Raw genomic sequence first — 21,545 nt, 5'->3', positions numbered from 1 at the left:
CCAATCAAGAAATGGGCAGAGGACATGAACAGACATTTCTGCAAAGAAGACATCCAGATGGCCAACAGACACATGAAAAAGTGCTCCGTATCACTCGGCATCAGGGAAATACAAATCAAAACCACAATGCGATATCACCTCACACCAGTCAGAATGGCTAAAATAAACAAGTCAGGAAATGATAGATGCTGGCGAGGATGCGGAGAAAGGGGAGCTCTCCTACACTGTTGGTGGGAATGCAAGCTGGTGCAGCCACTCTGGAAAACAGCATGGAGGTTCCTCAAAATGTTGAAAATAGAACTGCCCTATGACCCAGCAATTGCACTATTGGGTATTTACCCTAAAGATACAAACGTAGTGATCCAAAGGGGCACGTGCACCCGAATGTTTATAGCAGCAATGTCCACAATAGCCAAACTATGGAAAGAACCTTAGATGTCCATCAACAGATGAATGGATCAAGAAGATGTGGTATATATACACAATGGAATACTATGCAGCCATCAAAAGAAATGAAATCTTGCCATTTGTGACAACATGGATAGAACTAGAGCATATCATGCTTAGCGAAATAAGTCAAGCAGAGAAAGACAACTATCATATGATCTCCCTGATATGAGGAAGTGGTGATGCAACATGGGGGCTTAAGTGGGTAGGAGAAGAATCAATGAAACAAGATGGGATTGGGAGGGAGACAAACCATAAGTGACTCTTAATCTCACAAAACAAACTGAGGGTTGCTGGGGGAGGGGGTTTGGGAGAAGGGGGGTGGGATTATGGACACTGGGGAGGGTATGTGCTTTGGTGAGTGCTGTGAAGTGTGTAAACCTGGTGATTCACAGACCTGTACCCCTGGGGATAAAAATATATGTTTATAAAAAATAAAAAATAAAAAAAAATAAATAAAATAAAATAAAATATAAGCTTCTGATCGCTTCTCTTTGATGTGAGAAGAAAATCCAAACTCCCTCCAAAGTTCCTAAAGGTAAAAAGTTTCCAAGCTCTTTACACTGGTCCCTGCCTAAGCCTCCATCCTTCTGACTACCTGTACCCCCCTCAGGTCCCCTCCCCCACCACCCCGTTTTTGTTGCTGTTGTTGTTGTTTTTGCTTTGGGGCCCTTGTAAAGATTTATTTAATTCTTTGCTGCTTTTCCCACTCAAATGTAAGTACCCTGAGAGGGAAGATCTTCTCTCCTTTGCTGCTATATTCTAAGCACCAAGAATAGTGGTTGGTATACAAAATGTGCTCAATAAATATGTCAAATAAATTTCAAGGAGACGGTGTTCCATGTACTTTCTGATTGAGAGTTTGAGTCCCTCTGTTAAGAGAAAAGGAAAAGAACTACTGACTCATAATTAAGTGGCCTGGCTTTACATCCCAACTCTATCTTTTGCTAGTAATTTAATTCTTTAGACTTCAGTTATTATAGTTGAAAAATGTGGAATAATGATAGCTTTCAGATTTATAAAGATCAAGTAAGACTAATGGATGTAAAGGCGTATTAAAAACTCTAAAATGTTATATAAATGTTACTATTTCAATAAACTGGTACATAAGTAATGAAAATATCAAGAATTGAACTAAATTGGACATTTAAATAATTTAAACAATAATTCCATGCAAAGTATATACATAAACCTCTTACCTTTTTATAACTGGATATTCTCTGACATATGTGCTCTATTTTTTCACTACAAATCGCACTGAATTTACTCTGAAGGTCAGTAGGAATCACTTCATTTAGAGAGTTAAGGCTGGTACAGTTTTGTACAAAATGATCATCACTTTTAGCCAGGGCTTCAAGAATCTGGAGTAACACACACGCACATGGAACAAAAAAAGAAAACCTTCAAAATTAGCCAAATAAAATTTTCACAAGTCTAGAATGCAGGGTGACCCTTCCTACCCGGCACACTTCCCTGAGCTGCTTGGGATTTCTGTGTTCAGTAAAACCATCCCAGTGAAGTGATGGGCTTGTGTGTTTGGCCCCTCATGCTTTGCCTTCTGCCAGCTGTTAAAGGTTGCCTGAGGAAAGTGAGTGGACTTCAAAGACTCCCTGCTGGATAAGTCAGTATGCTCTGGTGTGGTAGCACACTGCCTGTATTTTAGTTGGAGTTACTCAGAACTTTTTTTTTTTTTTTTCTCAGTTTGGTAGCAGAACAACAAACATGAAGGAAAACCAACAGAATGGCATCCTTATCTTCTACTGAGAGGCCAGTACAGAGAATGCATATAACGAATGTTTGCTAATGAAATGAATAAGAAATTGTTCGGCTAAAGTAAAATCAATGATAGTTGCAGGGTCTGAGCTCCATCTGATAAAAGCATCCCTATGATATATTCAATTAATAAGTCCCTTTGGCTATTTGAATCAATTGTAAGACAGCACTTGTGTGTATTTGTGTGTGCATACTACTGATCGCTGAGAATTTCCAACGAGTTGAGTTAATTACGTGTCATACTGATGACTGTTCAAAGATTGCAAGGATCAGTTACACCCTTACCTGACGTTTTTATAATATTGGATGAGGGATACAATATATAGATGCTATGTTTACTTGAGCTCCCTCACCACCTCTACTTCTCTGACTTACAGAATATAAAGTGTAAGCTTTTTGTTTAATCGCTTCTCTAAATAATAGAGTTCGCTTTATCATTAGCCATGTGATCTTGGTTAAATTTCTAATTTCTTTTATTTTCTTTTCTTCATGTGTAAAATAGAAATATCTGCAAGACTTATACAGTTCTCATACATAAAATAACCCATGTAACTTTGAAAATCTGAAATAGCTAGAAAAAGGAGATAAAATAATGCTAATAACCTGGTGCCAAACTTTTACATGGATTGCCTTAGTAATGTAATAGTAAGTGGTTGCATTTTGAAAACACAGATTCTATATCAAAAGATATATAGTGGTAGGACAGCATCAGAATAATGGAATATTTTTGAGGTTGACTTTTAGAATATAAAACAAAAACATAAAAGAATTTTTGAAATAGTGCATAGTCTATCTCAACTACTCATATATGAAACAAGAGTTAACATGAAAAAATAAAAGTAGGGAAGCTATATATAATACCTGAATCCTTACCAAGTGATAGAAAAGCAGATGAAATACTAGAGCTTAGGCCTGGGGAAGGTCTACTAGGAGCTTTACTTATTTACTTAGTGGAGGGGTCATGAAAAGCAAGCACAGGGTCACCTCTCACTTAAAATATTTCATCCATTTGATGAAAACTCCCTTCCTCCCGCTCTATCTTGGTTTAGTCTGAAGACTAAGGATGATATCCTTCCCAGCTAAGAATTACATAAATGTCTGAGGGTCTATTCATAAATGGATCTCTACGCCTTGTGAAATTTTATGGAATAAACATGAGACTTGCAGAATTTGAAGTTTCTTATAATACATTTCAAGACTTCAAATACTTTTCAGAGGATTATCTACATTTAAAAAAGCACCACCTGTCACAAAAACCATCTGAAAGGTAATCATGATACTGAATCAACAGATGTAGCAAACTCAACTAAATGCAGAGAAGCCTTTGCCAAATCAACTAACATTTGCCTGGGCAAGAGTCCCATCTAACATCACACTGTACTCCAAAAGAGATCAATAAAAAGGAAGGTTGTATGCATATGGAGTAATGGGGGAAATAAAGAAGAGAAAGTTGAATGAGCTGACAGCTGAAGCACATACAGCTATTTACACATTTTAAAGTGGAGGTGGGGGTGGTGTCAGGGGCTTTATTTAGAACAAAATCCCTTGTTTTCCCAGGATCACTCATACCTTGGCGGTGAGGCTGAAGAAACCTTTGGGCTCAATCATCTTCTCTACCACGTTGCACTTTATCCCAGCTGTGCTGTCGTACTCATACACGACCCCATATTCCAGGTGCACATTATCCACTGTCAGACTCACGTGCTCCTTCTTCCCATCGATGATGGCCATGGTGTTAAACTTGTCAATTACCTCTGGAACAAAGACACTATGAATTCAACAAATTCAGGAAGGGTTTTCTAGTCTCTTCAAAAAATTTGAAGTCTCTCCGAATAATTTTTAAAGATTTCTTTAAAGGATGGCTATATCTGATGTCTCATTACCATTTTTTAAAAACAAGAACACTTTAAAAAAAAAAAAAAACATATGTTTGAGTGATCCGAATTTCACCACTCTAACATGACTAGTCTTTGCACATTTATTTTGATCTATGGACCATATGTATGCCTATTTATACCATTATAAACGTTACACAAACAATTTTATTTTTTTTTATTAGAACCATGCATGACTTAAAGTAGGGCTCCTAAAATTGCCTCAAACATTGAATGAATATTTGTTCAATGCAGAAAAAAATTATAAAGCCATTCTGAAGAAGTGGAAAAGAGATCCAATAATAATTTTTTTTCAGCAGACAGGATGCATGAATTTCCCCCAGACAGCATATCTTCTGTAGATAGCTCACTGAGAAAATGTCATTGTTTGCTATAATAACGTTTTCATCTGGACTATCTTCCTATCGGTTTTTGGCCAATGGTCAGTCTAGTGGCATAAAAACACCTAAAAGCTGAAGAAACCTAACAGCAAATATTAAATTAGCAAAAATAGAATATTAGTTAACTAAAAACAATTAAGTCCCAGAATGGCAGGCACAGCAAAAATAACATAGGAAAAAGCAGAATAATGGTTTATCTTAGAATAATTGAGTCCCAGAATAGCTAGAAATAAATTATCAGAGCAACTCATCAACCTTTTCACTGTGGCACTAATGATGATAAGCAAAAACAGCTAACTCTAAATGAGGAATAAAGGCCTCAAGACAAGGTCCTGAGATTTGTTCTAGTTTAAATAATTAAGAAAGTTGGTATGTCATAACAACCTTGGAGCTGCAGTATGGTTGAAATATTTCTAATATCACCCATGATCTTAGTGGCTCCTACCCAGTGGCCTTGTAGGAGTAGAGGGAACACAGCTTTTGGCAGAGTACGCCGCCCTTATGATCAGTGTGTGTAGGAGATTGTGTAACTGCTGGTCTGGAAGAACCTAGTAGTACAATAAAGATGTCCAGAGTTAACTACTAGTAATGTGAACGGAAAGATACCAGGAAAAGGTAAGCGAAGGTTCAAGGACTTCTGTGGAAAAATGTTGAAACAATAATTCAAGGTATTTGTCCAATGCAAAAATATAACTTTAATTGCCTCTCTCCCTTTACTCTTGAGGAAGAGGCCACTAATACAGTAATCTGCTGGTTGCTTCACAGAGGAAACAGAAATGGTATGAGTCCTTATCAAAAGATCTCTCTCCTCTCACTTTTACATTGTCTCTTGCATTACAATTAATGTTAGAATACAGTAAAAGTTACTTGAATCAAGAAAGTATTTTCAAAGGGACTATAGACTTTCTTTCTAAACTCAGGCTTCAAATTTTAGTGCACATACAGATCAGCTCTTCTTAAAATGGAAATTCTGTTTCAATAGGTCTGGGCAGGGGCTGAGATTCTGCATCTCTCCAGGGGAAACTGCAGCTGCTGGTCTGTGAACCACATTGGATTAGGAAAGTCCACACAGCATTTAAACTCAAAACAAGGAAGCACGTTATAACTGGGGTTTGAATCCTCATTCTACCATTTACTGACTTAGGCAAATCCCTTAAGCTAATAAGCTTTAATTTCTTCTTCCATAAAATAAGGATGATGACAATAACACTATGGAGAGATTTTCTTTTTTGATGAGTTTTTACAACAATGGCATGTTAGTGACTAGCTATTATTACATATGTATTTGACGTAACATCTATTTGGTGATAATGATTTAAGAAAGTTGCTTGAACATAGAAGATATTCAATACTTGGGATGAGACACAGGCACACTGAAAAAGAATACTACTATGACAAATTAGGAGAAAAAGAAGGAACCCACCTTCTACTTTGCAGTCAAAAGCATCCCCTACTTCATCTCCAGGAGGTTTGGAGTTAGACTTTTGAAGGTCTTCTTGAGCGCTCTCAATGCTATTATACACCCATTGTATGGAATCTTGCTGGAATGAGGAGGGGGAAAGAAACCTCAGAGGTATTAGTGCTTCTAAAAATGTATATCCATTTCACAAACCCACTTTAGGAGAGTTGATAATCTTATTTATTCTTCTAGTTTATTTAAAGATAATAAAATTTGAAAGAGAAAGAAAATCAACATCAGAAACTAATAAAAAGTCAACAGCAAGTATATTATTTAGCAAATTGATTTTTTTTTTAGGCTTGAAATTTTATCTTCCAAAGATGTTTCTAAATAGGCTGCATTTCCCAAGTGTCTTACTTAAATGCCTCAAGTATATCTTAAATTATAAAATACATTTTTAAATAAATAAATGCGAGATGGACAGTTTTCTGAAGAATCAATCATGTATCACTATACAAACCACTTAAATGCTCTCCTGACACATATATTTAATACAGTTAATGCTTTTTTGAAGCAAACCAATAAGAAAATTGGAAGAACATCTTTCATTTCATTGGGTTCCCAAGTGATGTAACTTTTTTAATCCTTCCATATCATTAATCATCCTATATTTTAATTAAAATAGCAATTGCATGCTCATCTAAATAAATGAGAAAGAGGAAATGGCCACCAAGCAAATTCTTTCAGGTCTGCATTATTTACTTTAAAGTTTATACCTTTCCTAGGTCAGATGATGAAACTGAATTGCACTACATAACTGTGATATCATTTACATCATCCATTTTTCTCTTATATTAACTTCACAGTTGTGTTTCATTACTATATTGCCAACCATCATTAAAAGGCTAGTTAATATCGATCATTCAAATACCCCTTGGTAACTTGTTGTGACCCCTAAGGAACCACATGCTCTGGTATCCACACCTCTGTGTAGCTCCTTCTCACAGTGAGCCAAGGCTTAGTCATGGGATCTGATTTTTCCAAAGGGATATTAGCAAGCATGGTTTAAATAGAGTTGATCGCTTTATGCCCTCTTCAAAGGCAGACACCATGCAGATAGGACAACTCCCTAGACTGGAAAGGGAGGCCATAGGGAGGAGCTCTGGAGTGAGAGAACTCAAGGGGGGAGATGCAGAGCCCAGACATTCCCAGCAAAACTCTGCCCATCAGCACCTTCATAGGAATCAACACTCAATCTATCTGCAGATGCAGAATCAAGGGAAATAATCAATCATTTTTGTTTTAAGGCCAGTAAGTTTTGGGACAGTCTGTTTTGTGGCAATGGATACATGATGGAGCAGGTGACTTGCCTAGTGAATTTTTCTAATTATTGCTTTTCTTAAAAAAAAAAAAAAAGGTGTTTTGTTTTTTTTTTTAATTTGGGGAGTAATTTATCAGTTGCCTATAACACCCAAATAAAAATCTTCATAAGTGTTCTTAAGATTGTATTTATTCATTTGAGAGAGAGGCAGAGAGAGAGAGAGAACAGACGGTGGCAGGACTGGGGTGGGGGAGGCAGAAGGAGAAGCAGACTTCCCGCTGATCAGGACTCAATCTCAGGACTCTGCAATTATGACCTGAGCCAAAGCCAATTGTGACCGACCGAGCCACCAGGAACCCCTATTTACTGCTTTTCTTAATCATTTCACTAACCACCCCCTCTCTAAGAAGGCAGTCAAGGAAAGTGAAAAGGAACCAAACTCCAATCACTTTGGTCACTTATCAAAATTCCAATTGAAGGGGAAAGTTTTGATAATTTCAAAAGTGTCTTTTTAAAAAAATTCATTCAATAATACAGTCCAATAAATATTTATTAAACCATTACCAATCATACTCTGTTTTCTCTTCAGATTGCATAAATCTTTCGCCTTTTACCATTATCAACCAGAATAACTATGAGTCTATGCATGAATTCCAATTTGCTTTGCTATTTTGACCTTATTAATAAGCAAAATTGATGAGCTATTTTCTTGTAGGTTCAGTATTTTATAGGATGTCAGTCCTGGCCTATGAGAAAATAACCACTCCACTCCTCTCTCTGGTTTGGACATAAAATCATATTCTCAAGTCCAAAAGAGTACCTGGCTATGCATGAAGGAAAAAATACAAAGCCTCTCCTCTAAAGTTCCTTTTACATTTAGTTGATTAATTTGAGAGAATTTTCTCTTATAGCCCAATATGCAATTGTACCTCATGGGATAAGCTTTGCTTATAAATTAGCATTCTAATTTTATTTTTCTACAGCTCTTGAAATTTAATCAGAGGATAATGCTTAGAATTTTAAGTAATGATAAGTACATTTTGGTATTTTCTTTTAAGAGCTAAATCCAGTTAAATAAATATATCCAAAACTCAATCATAGACCCTATAAAACCCACAAAGATGTACAGTGACCATTATATATCCTAAAGCATTCACAAGGGTCAAGAAAACAATTCAAACCTTTGGATTTCAATTTGATCAACAGTTAGGTCTTTGGAAACTCCTATCACAATGCAAATGAAAATACCCCAGAGCACTTTTTAAACAATGATTAATACTGTTAACAATAAGACACAATCATTTAAGCATAATTGATTATAAATAATTGTGCAGATAAAGCAATCATCAAGAGATTTACAACGCTGTGCTTAAATGTGAACCTAAAGGTAGAAAACACAGACATCTCTGGCACTATCTTGTGTTGACCTCTCGGCTTTCTACCCAAGTTTGCAATGAGATCCGGGTATACTGCAGGGCAATTTACCTTCATTGGTCTTCTGTATTTCCTGCAGGCTGTAACATGTGCAATAACACTGGCATGGGTCTCTTTGCTGACATTGATTCCATTTACTTTGATAATACACTGTCCAGGGTGAAGACCAGCTGCTGCAGCGACAGTTCCTTCAAATACAAATGAGAAAATTGCCAAAAATTTGAGGAATGAGATTCCTTTTTATCACATAGGCAACAAGGAAAGCAATTTTAAAATATAATAGAGATCTAGCTAGTAAGTTCTTGATAAATTTGGTTCTGATAGCAATGCCCTCTCAACATTTTTCTACTTTTCATCTGGCCATTCAAGCTGTGATTAAGAGAATATTCTCCCATCTCTCTGAGAATGAATGTGAAGGGATATTGTAAAGTGACCTTTATAATACTAATCAGTTATTTTCCCTCTCAACTTTTTTTTTTCACATTTCATAGTTTTATTGAGACATTTTTGGTTTTAATTATCTATTGTAGGTACAATTCTGATGATTATATCAAAGCTGTATTATAAATAGCAGATAGTAAGTTGACTGCATGCCTTAGACACACACACAAGCACACGATATTGTACACTCTCTTGCATGCAAACTTAAAGGAAATATACATTCCTTTTATTAAAAACACAATTATGTACAATAAGTCTGGAATTTGTTAAGCTACCATTGATTTAGATAAACCTGAGAAGGCTCAAAATGTCAAGTAACACTGTTTCCATACTCCCCATTCAATGAAACTTAATCACAAGGAAATCTAGTTAAACTATATTAAAATCACAGATAATATAAAAATAAACATTTCTGCAAGAAGACTAAACATATTAGAATTCAAAGTCACAAATTTTGATATGTAACATTCCCTTTCATATTAATTTGTAATGATGTATACGATACAATGTACAAAATAATAAAAATTATAACAGAATTCAGCAGCCAAATCATTTACAGTTATCACTATAAAACTTGAAATTAAAGTTATCAACTGAACAAAAACATTAAAATAGCAGTGTTGAACTTGCTGGTAGCATGTTACTTAGAAACTCCATCTCAACTCAAGATTATACTTTCACATCGTCACATGTCATCAGATTTTCAGCCAATAGATTACTGCTTCATCCTGACTCTCTGTGTGTCTGTATATCTAGTCAGTCTTAATTTTCTACATATGCATACATAATGGCAAAATGGAAAGCCAGAAATGTATGCCTTACTTATCTTTCTTTAGTCTATGAAATATCTAAATATTAAACTAGTATTCACTTTCATTGGTTTTTCTTAGTAACTGTTATTGCAACATTTTTGAAATTTACAATAGCTTGTAAATTTCAGTCTTACTTCTTATTTTTTTAATTAAAGTATAATTAATGTACAGCATTATATTAGTTTCATGTATACAATATAATGATTCATCAATTCTATAATCACTTTCATTTTTTAAAATGCAAACAGAAGAAATTCTTAAGAAAAAAAAATCAAATCAATTAGCAACCACAAATAGATTGGATTTGCTAAGTAAAATAAGCATTCAGAATATCCTCAAAGGGTCAGAAACCACAGAATTGGTGGAGAATAAAATGAATCAGATGACAGCAACTGTCTATCATTCATTTGCACAGATATAGACTTAAATAAGCAAGTGAAATATCCAGTGAGTTAAGATCTTCAGAAACTTTCAAGTCATTATTATTTGATATTCTGAGCAAGTCAACATTTATATAGCACCATTAATAGATACAATGAATATAATTAATATAAGTGATTATAAAACTTATGTTAGAAGAGCCTTATTTTGTAAGCAATTTCTCTCATGAAAGAATTATGAAATATCTTAGAGAACATAATTTACATTAAGGAAAACTATATATATATATGTTTTTTCTCACTAAAATTCACGCCCAGAAATTCCAAGTGGTTTTTCTGGATTGAAGTAGGTCTTGGAGGGAAATGGGACATTCCTCACAGAAAGAATAGTCTGAAAAAAAGCACTGAGTCAAGAAATAACCTGGACATTTGGGAGCACGTGAGCAGTTGGTGAGAGCTTAAAATGGGAGTGGTGGGTGAAGACCCTGGAAAGCCAAGCAGAGCCAGATTGTGAAGTCCTTGCCTACTCCATGTGAAGTCCTAAGACCTTAACCTTACTATATATGCATGAGGAAAAGCATTGAAGAATTTTAAGCACAAGTGAGATGACCCTCCCCCCACCCCAAACAGGGAATGAATCATCTGAGTTTAAGTAAAAAAATCAAAATCATAACAGGCATCTACTGCAATCAAGATCGAGTATTTGATATTTGACGACAGAGTTTGTGAAGAGGCTATGGTCCCCAGGATGACACCTCTACCTTTGGACTCGGTGGCTGAGTAGATAGTCATTCAAATAAAGAGAATACAAAAGGCAAAGCAAGTTCAGAGAATGGATGGGAAGTTCACTTAGAGAGATGCTGAGGTCTGAGGTGGAGACAGAGATTTAAACATCTCCAGCAAGAGCATCAATAAGATTTCTTACAGAAAACAAGAAGGCAGAGAAGAAAAAAGGGAGCCAACAATAGATGAAGGGACTGGCCAGAGGACAGATAGGAGAAATATCTGAAAAGCCTCATCTCAAAATCAAGAGATGAACGTTTTCTGCAAACAGTAGTCGGTTTAATCAAATGCCACAGACAGCTCAAATTAATACAGATGTTATCAATGTCCGTAGTATTTTTCAGTCAAGACTATGATAACTCTTGTAAGACAGGCTTTGGAGACATGGGTGGGGAGAGATGGGGACGGATGTCTATAGCACTGTCCTAAAACTCAAATAGGAAGAGAAAAAGGGCAGCTGAAAATACAAACAGCATTTCAGGAAGTTTGGTCATGACAAAAAAAAGTTATTAGAGCACTATTCTAGAGCTGAGCTTAACAATCTTGGATGTGCATACAGATCATCTGAGGATCTCATTAAAATGTAGATTCTGCTCAGTATGTCCTGGGTGGATCCTAAGATTCTGCATTTCTAACTGGTCCCAGGCAACGCCAATTCCTTGTGGATCTAAATGGGAAAAGAAGGAAAAGGGACAAGTTCTGTGTTTGCTGTTCTAGTTTAAGATCATTTTGTTTGTTTAGTTTAGTGGGAAAGAATTGAGCATGCTCACAGCCTGTACTAGAATAATCCAAGAAAAAAAGGCTGAAATTTTGGAAGGGAATACTGGACAGCATGGCGCTCCAGAGAAGGCATAAGATCTAGAACACTTATTGAGAAATTCACCTTGAACTCTAAAAAGAAAAAAAAAAAAAAAAAAACACCTCTTCCTCTAGGGTGGGAGGAAGCTGGTGATGGTGGTAGAACCAGCAAAAGATGAAAAGATGTGGGTGTACAGAAAAAGGTGTGGGGCTCTGAGGGCTTTATACTTAGGACCCTGAATTTGTCTGTGGGGTGAAAAAGGAAGTTCATTTTGGGAGACAGGAGAGAAAGAGGGAAGTGATGAGAGACATGAAGAGGTTGCTGAATAGTAAGACAGGCCCAGCAAAAGACGGCGAACTGGGATAATGCTAATTCCACACCCATGATAGTTTTTTCCCCACTCAGGAGGAAAAGCAAATAGGATGATTAAGTTCATCCAAGGCTAAAGAGGTGATTTAGTGCACCTGAAGAATAAGGACAAGAGGACCCTGGTGATGCTAGCAAGAATAAGTGAGGTGACCTGCCATGGGATAAGGCTGCTAAAGAAGGGAGGCTTTAGGGGAAAAAGAAGGATCCAGAGCCTGGAAGTCCCAAATGAATTCAAAACAAAACAAAACAAAATAAAATAAAAAACAAGCTGAGAATACCAAAGTGATGGGAGATTGCAATAAGAAATTGGCATATTGGAATTTTAGATTCCAAAGGTAAAATCTCAGTTATAGATATACTCTAGTATGTGGAGATGGGAAGGCACCAAAGAAGAAAAAGGGAAATAAGTTTTTCCTTCTTATAGCAAAATTACTGTGCAAAAAGAAACCACTGAATAGTATCTTTCCCTTTAATATGCATCTGAAAGGAAAAGCACATAAGCATTTCTTTTACTCTTCAGAAGCAAAGAGCATAGGAACCAGATTTGGGCCTACCCTACAACTACTTTCCAAAGAAAGAATCCGGCTCTTTAAATGACACGGTAGTAAGGACAGAAGCACACCGTCATTCAATCAGGTTTTCAGTTATTTTATAGTACTGATAATGTGACTTACTCTTTTGTCTTCAGTGAAAATGAAGATCTTGGAAGTATCGACTATCCCCTTTGAGTATTAAATATATCCCATTTCAGTTATATAATAAGAATAAGTTGTTGGAAATGTTTTAAATATCTATTAGTCTATATGTTTTAAACACCTGAGTGAAAAGACAAGTTTTTGAAATAAGATTCATTTATGTCATATATACACTAACAAAGGCAATTTTATAATGTAATAAAGGTCTAGCTCATATGTTCTTGATCAATTTGATTCTGATAGCAATGCCCCTCTCCAAATTTTCCAGACTAATATTTGGGTGATCACATGAAGATACTTTACATTTTATGTTTCTTGGTAATGAAAAGCATGTATGTCTCTGGTTAAGATGAACACATAGCTTCTTTGCTTATAATGACATTTCTTTCTATAGCAGCAAGTTATACACTATGTGGGCTCTAAAAGTCATTCCCTTAAATCATTACTAGTTACTATACTTTATATAGTATACTAACTATTACTATCAAATGTGGTTTTGATTTGAATCTCCCTAATGGCCAATGATGATGAACATTTTTTCAAATGTCTGTTAGCCATTTGTATGTCTTCTTTGGAGAAGTGTCTGTTCATGTCTTCTGCCCATTTTTTGACATGATTATCTGTTTTGCATGTCTTGAGTGTGAGGAGTTCTTTATAAATCTTGGATATCAGCCCTTTGTCTGTAGTATCATTTGCAAGTATGTTCTCCCATTCTGTGGGTTGCTTCTTTGTTTTGTTGACTGTTTCCTCTGCTGTGCAGAAGCTTTTGACCTTAATGAAGTCCCAAAAGTTCATTTTCACTTTTGTTTCCTTTGCCTTTGGAGACATATCTTGAAAGAAGTTGCTGTGGCCAATGTCAAAGAGGTTACTGCCTATGTTATCCTCCAGGATTTTGAGAGATTCCAGCCTCATGTTGAGGTCTTTCACCCATTTTGAGCTTATCTTTGTGTATGGTATAAAAGAATGGTCGAATTTCATTCTTTTGCACACAGCTGTCCAATTTTCCCAGCACAATTTATTGAAGAGACTGCCTTTTTTTCCCACTGTATATTTTTTTCCTGCTTTGTTGAAGATTATTTGACCAAGACTTGAGGGTCCATATCTGGGCTCTCTATCCTGCTCCACTGGTCTATGTGTCTGTTTTTGTGCCAGTACCATACTGTCTTGGTGATCACAGCTTTGTAGTCAAGCTTGAAATCAGGCAACATGATGCCCCCAGTTTTGTTTTTCTTTTTCAACATTTCCTTAGCAATTCAGGTCTCTTCTGGTTCCATACAAATTTTAGGACTGTTTGTTGCAGCTCTTTGAAAAGTGGAATTTTGATCAGGATTGGCAATGAAAGTATAGATGGCTCTAGGCAGTATAGACATTTTAACAATGTTTATTCTTCCAATCCATCAGCACGGAATGCTCTTCCATCTTTTTGTGTCTTCTTCAATTTCTTTCATGAATGTTCTGTAGTTCCTCGAGTACAGATCCTTTACCTCTTTGGTTAGGTTTATTCCCAGGTATCTTATGGGTCTTGGTGCTATAGTAAATGGAATCAATTCTCTAATTTCCCTTTCTATATTTTCATGGGATGCAAGAGTGGTTCAACTTTTGTAAATCAATCAATGTGATAGAATAATCAATAAGAGAAGAGAGAAGAATTACATGGTCCTCATAATTGATGCAGAAAAAGCCTGTGACAAGATACAGCATCTGTTCCTGATTAAAATTATACAAAGTATAGGGACAGAGGGAACATTCCTCAACTTCATAAAATCTATCTATGAAAAACCCACAGTGAATATCATCCTCAATGGGGAAAAGCTGACAGCCTTCCCTTTGAGATCAGGAACACGATAAGGATGTCCACTCTCGCCACTGCTGTTCAACATAGTACTAGAAGTCCTAGCAACAGCAGACAACAAAAGAAATAAAAGGTATTCAAATTGGCAAAGAAGAAGTCAAACTCTCTCTCTTCGCAGATGACATGATACTTTCTATGGAGAACCCAAAAGACTCCACCCCCAAACTATTAGAACTCATACAGCAATTCAGTAATGTGGCAGGATACAAAATCAATGTACAGAAATCAGTTGCATTCTTATACTCTCATCAGTTTTTTAAAATTTCTTATTTAAATTCAACTTAATTAACATATAGTATATTATTTGTTTCAGAGGTAGAAGTTAGTAACTCATCAGTTGCATATAATGTCCATTTCTCATTACATCATGTGCCCTCCTTAATGCCCATTACCCACTTACCCCATTTCTCCACTCACCAGCAACCCTTGATTTTTTTCTTTAGAGTTAAGAGTCTCTTATGGTTTGTCTTCCTGTTTTCATCCTATTCTATTTTTCCTTCCCTTCTCCTATGTTCATCTGTTTTGTTTCTTAAATTCCACATATGAGTGAAATTATATGGTATTTATCATTCCCTGACTGACTTATTTTGCTTAGCATAATACGCTCTGGTTCCATTCATGTCATTAGTTTCTAACAGTGATAAATATGCCTTACAATTTTTAAAAGTTTTTATTTTTTTAAATATTTTATTTATTTATTTATTTGAGAGAATGAGTTGGGGGGGGTGGAGAGGTCAGAGGGAGAAGCAGACTCCCCTGCTTAAGCAGGGAGCCCAATGCAGGACTCGATTCTGGGACTCCAGGATCATGATCTGAGCCAAAGGTAGCTGCTTAATCAACTGAGCCACCTGGCGTCCCATGATTATTTTTAGGAATGTACTGCCATTGAGCCAATAAAGTAAAAATACTTTTGAGAAAATACATGACAACATGACCATGCACGTTTTGAACATATTCTTATTCAGCAGGCAATATCCAAATACGCTGAAAAGCTGTCTGCCATGCAGGATGAATTCCTCACCTCTTCCTACTGCGTGGACAACTGATGGGCCATATCCTCGTATCTGGAATCCAAGTCCCTCAGCTGAATCTGGGATTTTCACTGTCCTAAAATCAGTCAGAAAATAGGGTAAGATGATGTTAAAATGCCACAGTTGGTTAATACAATATGTCTACTTTTATTCATTCTTTAAATAAATGTGTTGAGAGTCTACTGTATAAAAGACACTGACTGAATTAGAAACAGGAAACAAATAGGGTGCATGCCCTCACACAGGTACCCAGTAGACCTGCATGACAGACTTCCTCAATGGAGCACGGCTAGTGCACGGTATATGCTGAATAAGGAACAGGCTCCAGGATCAGGAAAAACTAGCTTTGAGTCCTCATTTACTCACTTGATAGTTGAATAACTTCCATGAACTCCTTAACTTCTCTGAGCTTGACTTTCCACAGAAAGTTAAAACTTACTTTGCAGGGTGTCAGTGGAGATTAAAAAAGGAATCTTTGGTCAACTGCCCTACATCATGCTATGAATTATGTAAGCACTTCAATAAAATGGAAGCTTCTCTCCTTAGTTGATTTTTTAAAATTAATTTATTTATGTTAAAGAGAGAGAGAAAAAGTGTGAGTGCATGAGCAGGGAGGGAGAAGGAGAGAACCCTCAAGCAGATTCCCTGTTGAGCTTGGAACCAGACTCAGACTCAGCGCTCCATCTCACAACCTGAGTTTATGACCTAAGCCAAAATCAAGAGCTGACCACTTAAAAGACTGAGACACTCAGGCACCCAACTCCTTAATTTACTGTTGCAAAGAAGACAGTGCACTGTGGAATTTCTTTGTGAAAACTAATAAAAGAAACATAGAGTTAATACATCCTAGCTGTTGGGAACTTCATCAAAAAACAACAACAAAAAGCTAGTAATAAAGAACAGATCGGCCAAACACTACACCAAAATAATTTAAGAATGTGATTAACTTCAGTATTTATTCAGTGAAACTTGGAAAGAATAATACATCAAGGGGCGCCTGGGTGGCTCAGTCATTAAACATCTGCCTTCGGCTCAGGTCATGATCCTAAGGTCCTGGAATGGAGTCCTTTGTCGGGCTCCCCGCTCAGCAGGAATCCTGCTTCTCCCTTTCAGTCCCCCTGCTTGTGTTCCCTCTCTTGCTGTATCTCCCTCTGTCAAATAAATAAATTAATTAATTAAAAAAATTTTTTTTTTAAAAATAATACTACATCAAAAGGGAAAACCTAAATAAGAAAAGAAATATTTTCAATGAAGCCATGTGGAAAAGAAGCTGAAGGAAAGGAGAGCCTGTGTAAGCTGCTGCTATGAGGGATGTCCAGTTTGGCACTAATAAGTGAGCCACTCCACAGAAGGAAGCCGGAGATCAGAGAGCAACAATGAAAAGCAGAGAAGATGAGATAAGGCGGAACATCACAACTATAAAAATGAGTATCATAAATTGCAGTACAGAACAAAGACAAACGAATACAATGCAGTAAATTTTGATGGATAGCCCTAGATGCCCAAGAAACAAATGTGTTCTCCAAAAGATGATGAATTAATCATGAAGTATATGTCAGCGGCACTTCAAGGGCACATTAGACAGAGTTTGAAGTTAGGTGCAGCAGCACTTACTTACAGTATATTAAAAAAGCTGCTAGAGCAATTTGAGCAACGCTGTGCCTAGAACCCCTGAGAAAGCCCTATACAGCGTTAGTGTCTGGCGGCAGACGGCTGGTCCTGTGATCTGGAATACACATGAGGCAGGCAGTCCAGCATTTCTTTTCTTTTTTTTTTTTTTTTAACTCTGGAAGCATCTTTCTAAATTATCTTTTTTTTTAATTTTTTATTTTTTATAAACATATATTTTTATCCCCAGGGGTACAGGTCTGTGAATCACCAGGTTTTTACACACTTCACAGCACTCACCAAAGCACATACCCTCCCCAATGTCCATAATCCCACCCCCTTCTCCCAAACCCCCTCCCCCCAGCAACCCTCAGTTTGTTTTATGAGATTAAGAGTCACTTATGGTTTGTCTCCCTCCCAATCCCATCAATACCCCTATCAAAAGACACAGGCTATCAGAATGGATAAAAAAACAAAACCCATCTATATGTTGCCTCCAAGAAACTCATTTTAAGCCGAAGACACCTCCAGATTTAAAGTGAGGGGGTGGAAAAGAATTTACCATGCTAATGGACATCAGAAGAAAGCAGGAGTGGCAATCCTTATATCAGAGTCCAGCATTTCTTGATTGAAATACAAATTATCTGTTTTAGGGAAACTTGAAAGCCATATTATGAATTAGGTTACACACTATAGACTATACACTATGAAGTGATCTACATATTGGTGGAGTAGAGGTTACTGGACAAATTTATCTTTTATCCTTAATTACATACTTTTTGGTGTATAAGGCTGTATTTGTTTCCTTTGAATAGCACCTTGTTATTACTATCTGTCAAAAAAAAAAAAAAAAAAAAAAGATACCTGAAAATGGAAGATAACTAAGGGAAAGAAAAAGGGAATAATAAATGCATTTTCTGAGCATGAACCAAAAAAGTAGAAGTAGCTCATGCTTCTATGTATTACAAATGAGAGTTCACTTTTGTTGAAATAACTTCAAGCTTTCAGGCCATGGTGAGCCATTGTTGCTTTTGTGGATTGTGAGGAATTCATAGCAGCCTTCTTGGTTCTTTCTGAGCAAGGTCTTCTGTCCTTCTAATATTGCTAGTGAAGGCTGACCTTACTCTAATCTTCAAGAAAATTATTATAGATTTATAAATTTTGTACAAACACTATGAGGTGCATTTTGGTAATAATACTGGGGCCCTCTTCATCAAATGATCTTTGGAAAACATGTTTCCATGCTGGGACCACTATATTATCAATTAAACGAAGAATTAAAATTATACAAAAGGAACATTCTCATAGAATGTAAGTGCACTAAATAATCTGTTACAAAGCCTTTTGAAAAATTCTTTGATGCTATCAAGTGTAAAATACAGCTAGATTCAAAAGAAAACTTCTATTGGATTAACTTCTCATATCTCTGCTTTCCTCCTTAACCCCAGACAAGACAATACATCAAGTATAAGTGGGTATTGTAAGAAAATATGAAAGAATGATTTATAGGAATCATACATTAGAATAAGGACATAAAGAAAAGGCTATAGATTTCAAGCAAATTAAAAGTAAAAGATGAGGGGTCACCTGGGTGGCTCAGTGGGTTATAACCTCTGCCTTCGGCTCAGGTCATGGCCTCAGGGTCCTGGGTTCGAGCCCCACATCGGGCTCTCTGCTCAGTGGGGACCCTGCTTCCTCCTCTCTCCCTGCCTGCCTCTTTGCCTACTTCTGATCTCTATCAAATAAATAAAATCTTTTAAAAATATATTTAAAAAATAAATAAAAGTAAAAGATGAAAAATGAGTACTCTATCCTCAAAACTGTTTTGAAATACAATATAAAATGTTTCTGATATAGTAAAGGAGCAATGAAAACTTGAAATAAGAGAATAGACAAGCATCACAGAAAACATCACTAGAGCACACACTATGTGCTGAACAAGTCACTAAGTTCTTTAAAAACCTAAATTTATTTAATGTTCTTAGCAGCTCCACAACACAGACACTCATCATCGCCATTTTTTTATGGATGAAGATGTTGAAGCAACACAATTAGCAAGCAAGCAGTGGAACAGAAGCTTGAACCTGAACAGGAAATAGGGGGTTCCAGATACTGTGTGACAAACACTGCAGGAAGAGTCAGGAGACACAGGTTCTAATGTTGCTCATCTAGTAGTTAATTCCTGGACTGAAGATTTGCCCCTATCTATTTAGTCTTAAAGTTGAGGACTTCAGAATGATCCAACTGTTGAAATGTCTATGATCAGTGAATCAGTAGTTACAGGGTTAAATCAGGGGCACTGGGAGCAAGGGGAGGACGTTTTTGTTGACTAATGATTGATTTGGGCTATGACCCCCTTATTCCTTTCCAGTCTGTGCTTTTCCTTTTAAGTGTCCTCAAAGTGACCAGAGGTAGGCATCTAGGTGAGCCTTACCCTACTTAGAGTTGGGTTAATAGGGAGTAATAGATGAACAATAGGTTTAGAGAGAAGACACTGTTATGGCTACTCTCTGCCCTCTAGACCAAAGTCTTCCTAAATGAGTAATTTTAATGAGTCACACTCACCCTTTTCCTGGTACATTTTAACATCGACCTTGATGACTTAATGCCATAGAATCTAGCTCATTACATTGCATGCTTGCTTCGGCAGCACATATATTCTAGCTTATTACACTGCATTTCAACTACGAAGTTAAAGAGTACACCTAGTTATTGCTGAATATATATATTAAGGCAGGGAAGAATACTATGCTATATATACTGAGAATATTTTCCTAAGTAGTTAAAATAAACCTTTTGTTTTTAAGTGGTAATCTTCATTTACCTTAAAGTGAATAAAGTTGCTTATTACAAGTAAGAAACGATAAAATTAAATTTTAAACAGCAATTTTGATATAATCATAGTACATTAAAACATTACATGAAGTACTTCACATAAATTACACGAATTAACTTATTGGTTAAACAAATCATGGAAATGTGACACAGAAACACTAGACCATCAATGATTTGCAGAAGAAAAGCCAATGTCTACCAAGTATATCCAAAATCTCTTATAATTAAAAAAACAGATTATAATGCATGATTTTATAAATACATGGTTCTGTAAATCTGTACAGCACTTCAAAAAATGAACTATCACTGAATTTCAGAAAAGTAATGGCTATTTATGGATGATATGATTATAAGAAACACATCTTCATTTAGAAAACCTATACTCTCTGAATTGGCTAAAATAAACATGAGGTTTTTTCCTTAATCATAGGTAGGTAGATAACTAGGCATTTTTTTAAAAAGTATTGACATATCACTAAGTACCAGCAAGCATGCAAGTGTATTTCACATAATTGTGCTCCCATTTCTTAAAAGCATTTAATTATAAACCTAATATCTCACCAAATCATAGACCTGAAATTCTTAGAGCTGAACATGGGGAATACGTTCCTTATTATCAAGTGTTCTACCAGTTTTCTTCACTTTTAATCAGACTCAACCTAACCCAGACCAGGAAAATTTGGGCAGCAAGGAGGAAGTATTATTTCTGCTGAAACTATCTGATTTAAGGAGCAAGCATTAGCAGCATGAGCAATGTAGTTTTTTCCCATCATTAAAGACCAGTATTAGTGATTTTGGTAAGGTCTAAATGTCCCAAGTAATGTGATATTTAATTCTAGACATGCACTTAGTTAACTTTTCTATTTTATTCACCTATGTTTAATTTTTAAAATCCCACATAAAATACAACTTACTCCCTTGGCTTTGTGCTCACAAGAACTCTTAGAGGCTTTCTGCTGTTTAAGCATGATTTCAGGAAGCAATCCACTTCATTGAAAGGTCTCATAAAAACTAGGTCACCATTAATAGCAAAAATCTTTTTCCCAACTTCCATGCCAGCCATCTAAGAGAGAAATAGGGAAAAAAAATCAAATTATATTTTAATAAGGAATCTTTTTTTTTCACAGAATTAGAAGAATGAAAAGACCTAGAACTTACAGATTTTTGACATTTCAAAACATCTGCAATGTTTTTTATATAATTTCACACAACAGAACTGTGGGGGAGATAACACAGTTATTCTCTTTGACCTAGTTTTAAATTTGATCACCCATTTGCACTGAATTTCCCT

The 21,545-nt window shown here is 36.1% G+C and overlaps 1 protein-coding gene across 1 annotated transcript in view; it reads right to left on the bottom strand.

The window, feature by feature from the left end:
• PREX2 (phosphatidylinositol-3,4,5-trisphosphate dependent Rac exchange factor 2) overlaps positions 1 to 21,545 on the bottom strand; it is a 187,643-nt gene that overhangs the window by 144,057 nt on the left and 22,041 nt on the right. The window contains exons 9-14 of the mRNA XM_059395513.1: positions 21,169 to 21,317; positions 15,802 to 15,887; positions 8,701 to 8,837; positions 5,919 to 6,036; positions 3,790 to 3,974; positions 1,647 to 1,808 (exon numbers count right to left, since the gene is read on the bottom strand). Of these exons, the coding sequence (XP_059251496.1) occupies positions 1,647 to 1,808; positions 3,790 to 3,974; positions 5,919 to 6,036; positions 8,701 to 8,837; positions 15,802 to 15,887; positions 21,169 to 21,317 (837 nt within the window). The remainder of the gene's footprint in view (positions 1 to 1,646; positions 1,809 to 3,789; positions 3,975 to 5,918; positions 6,037 to 8,700; positions 8,838 to 15,801; positions 15,888 to 21,168; positions 21,318 to 21,545) is intronic.

The sequence above is a fragment of the Mustela nigripes genome, chromosome 3, assembly GCF_022355385.1.
Source record: "Mustela nigripes isolate SB6536 chromosome 3, MUSNIG.SB6536, whole genome shotgun sequence".
Classification (NCBI taxonomy): domain Eukaryota; kingdom Metazoa; phylum Chordata; class Mammalia; order Carnivora; family Mustelidae; genus Mustela; species Mustela nigripes.
This window is presented reverse-complemented; position numbering and strand designations above follow the sequence as displayed.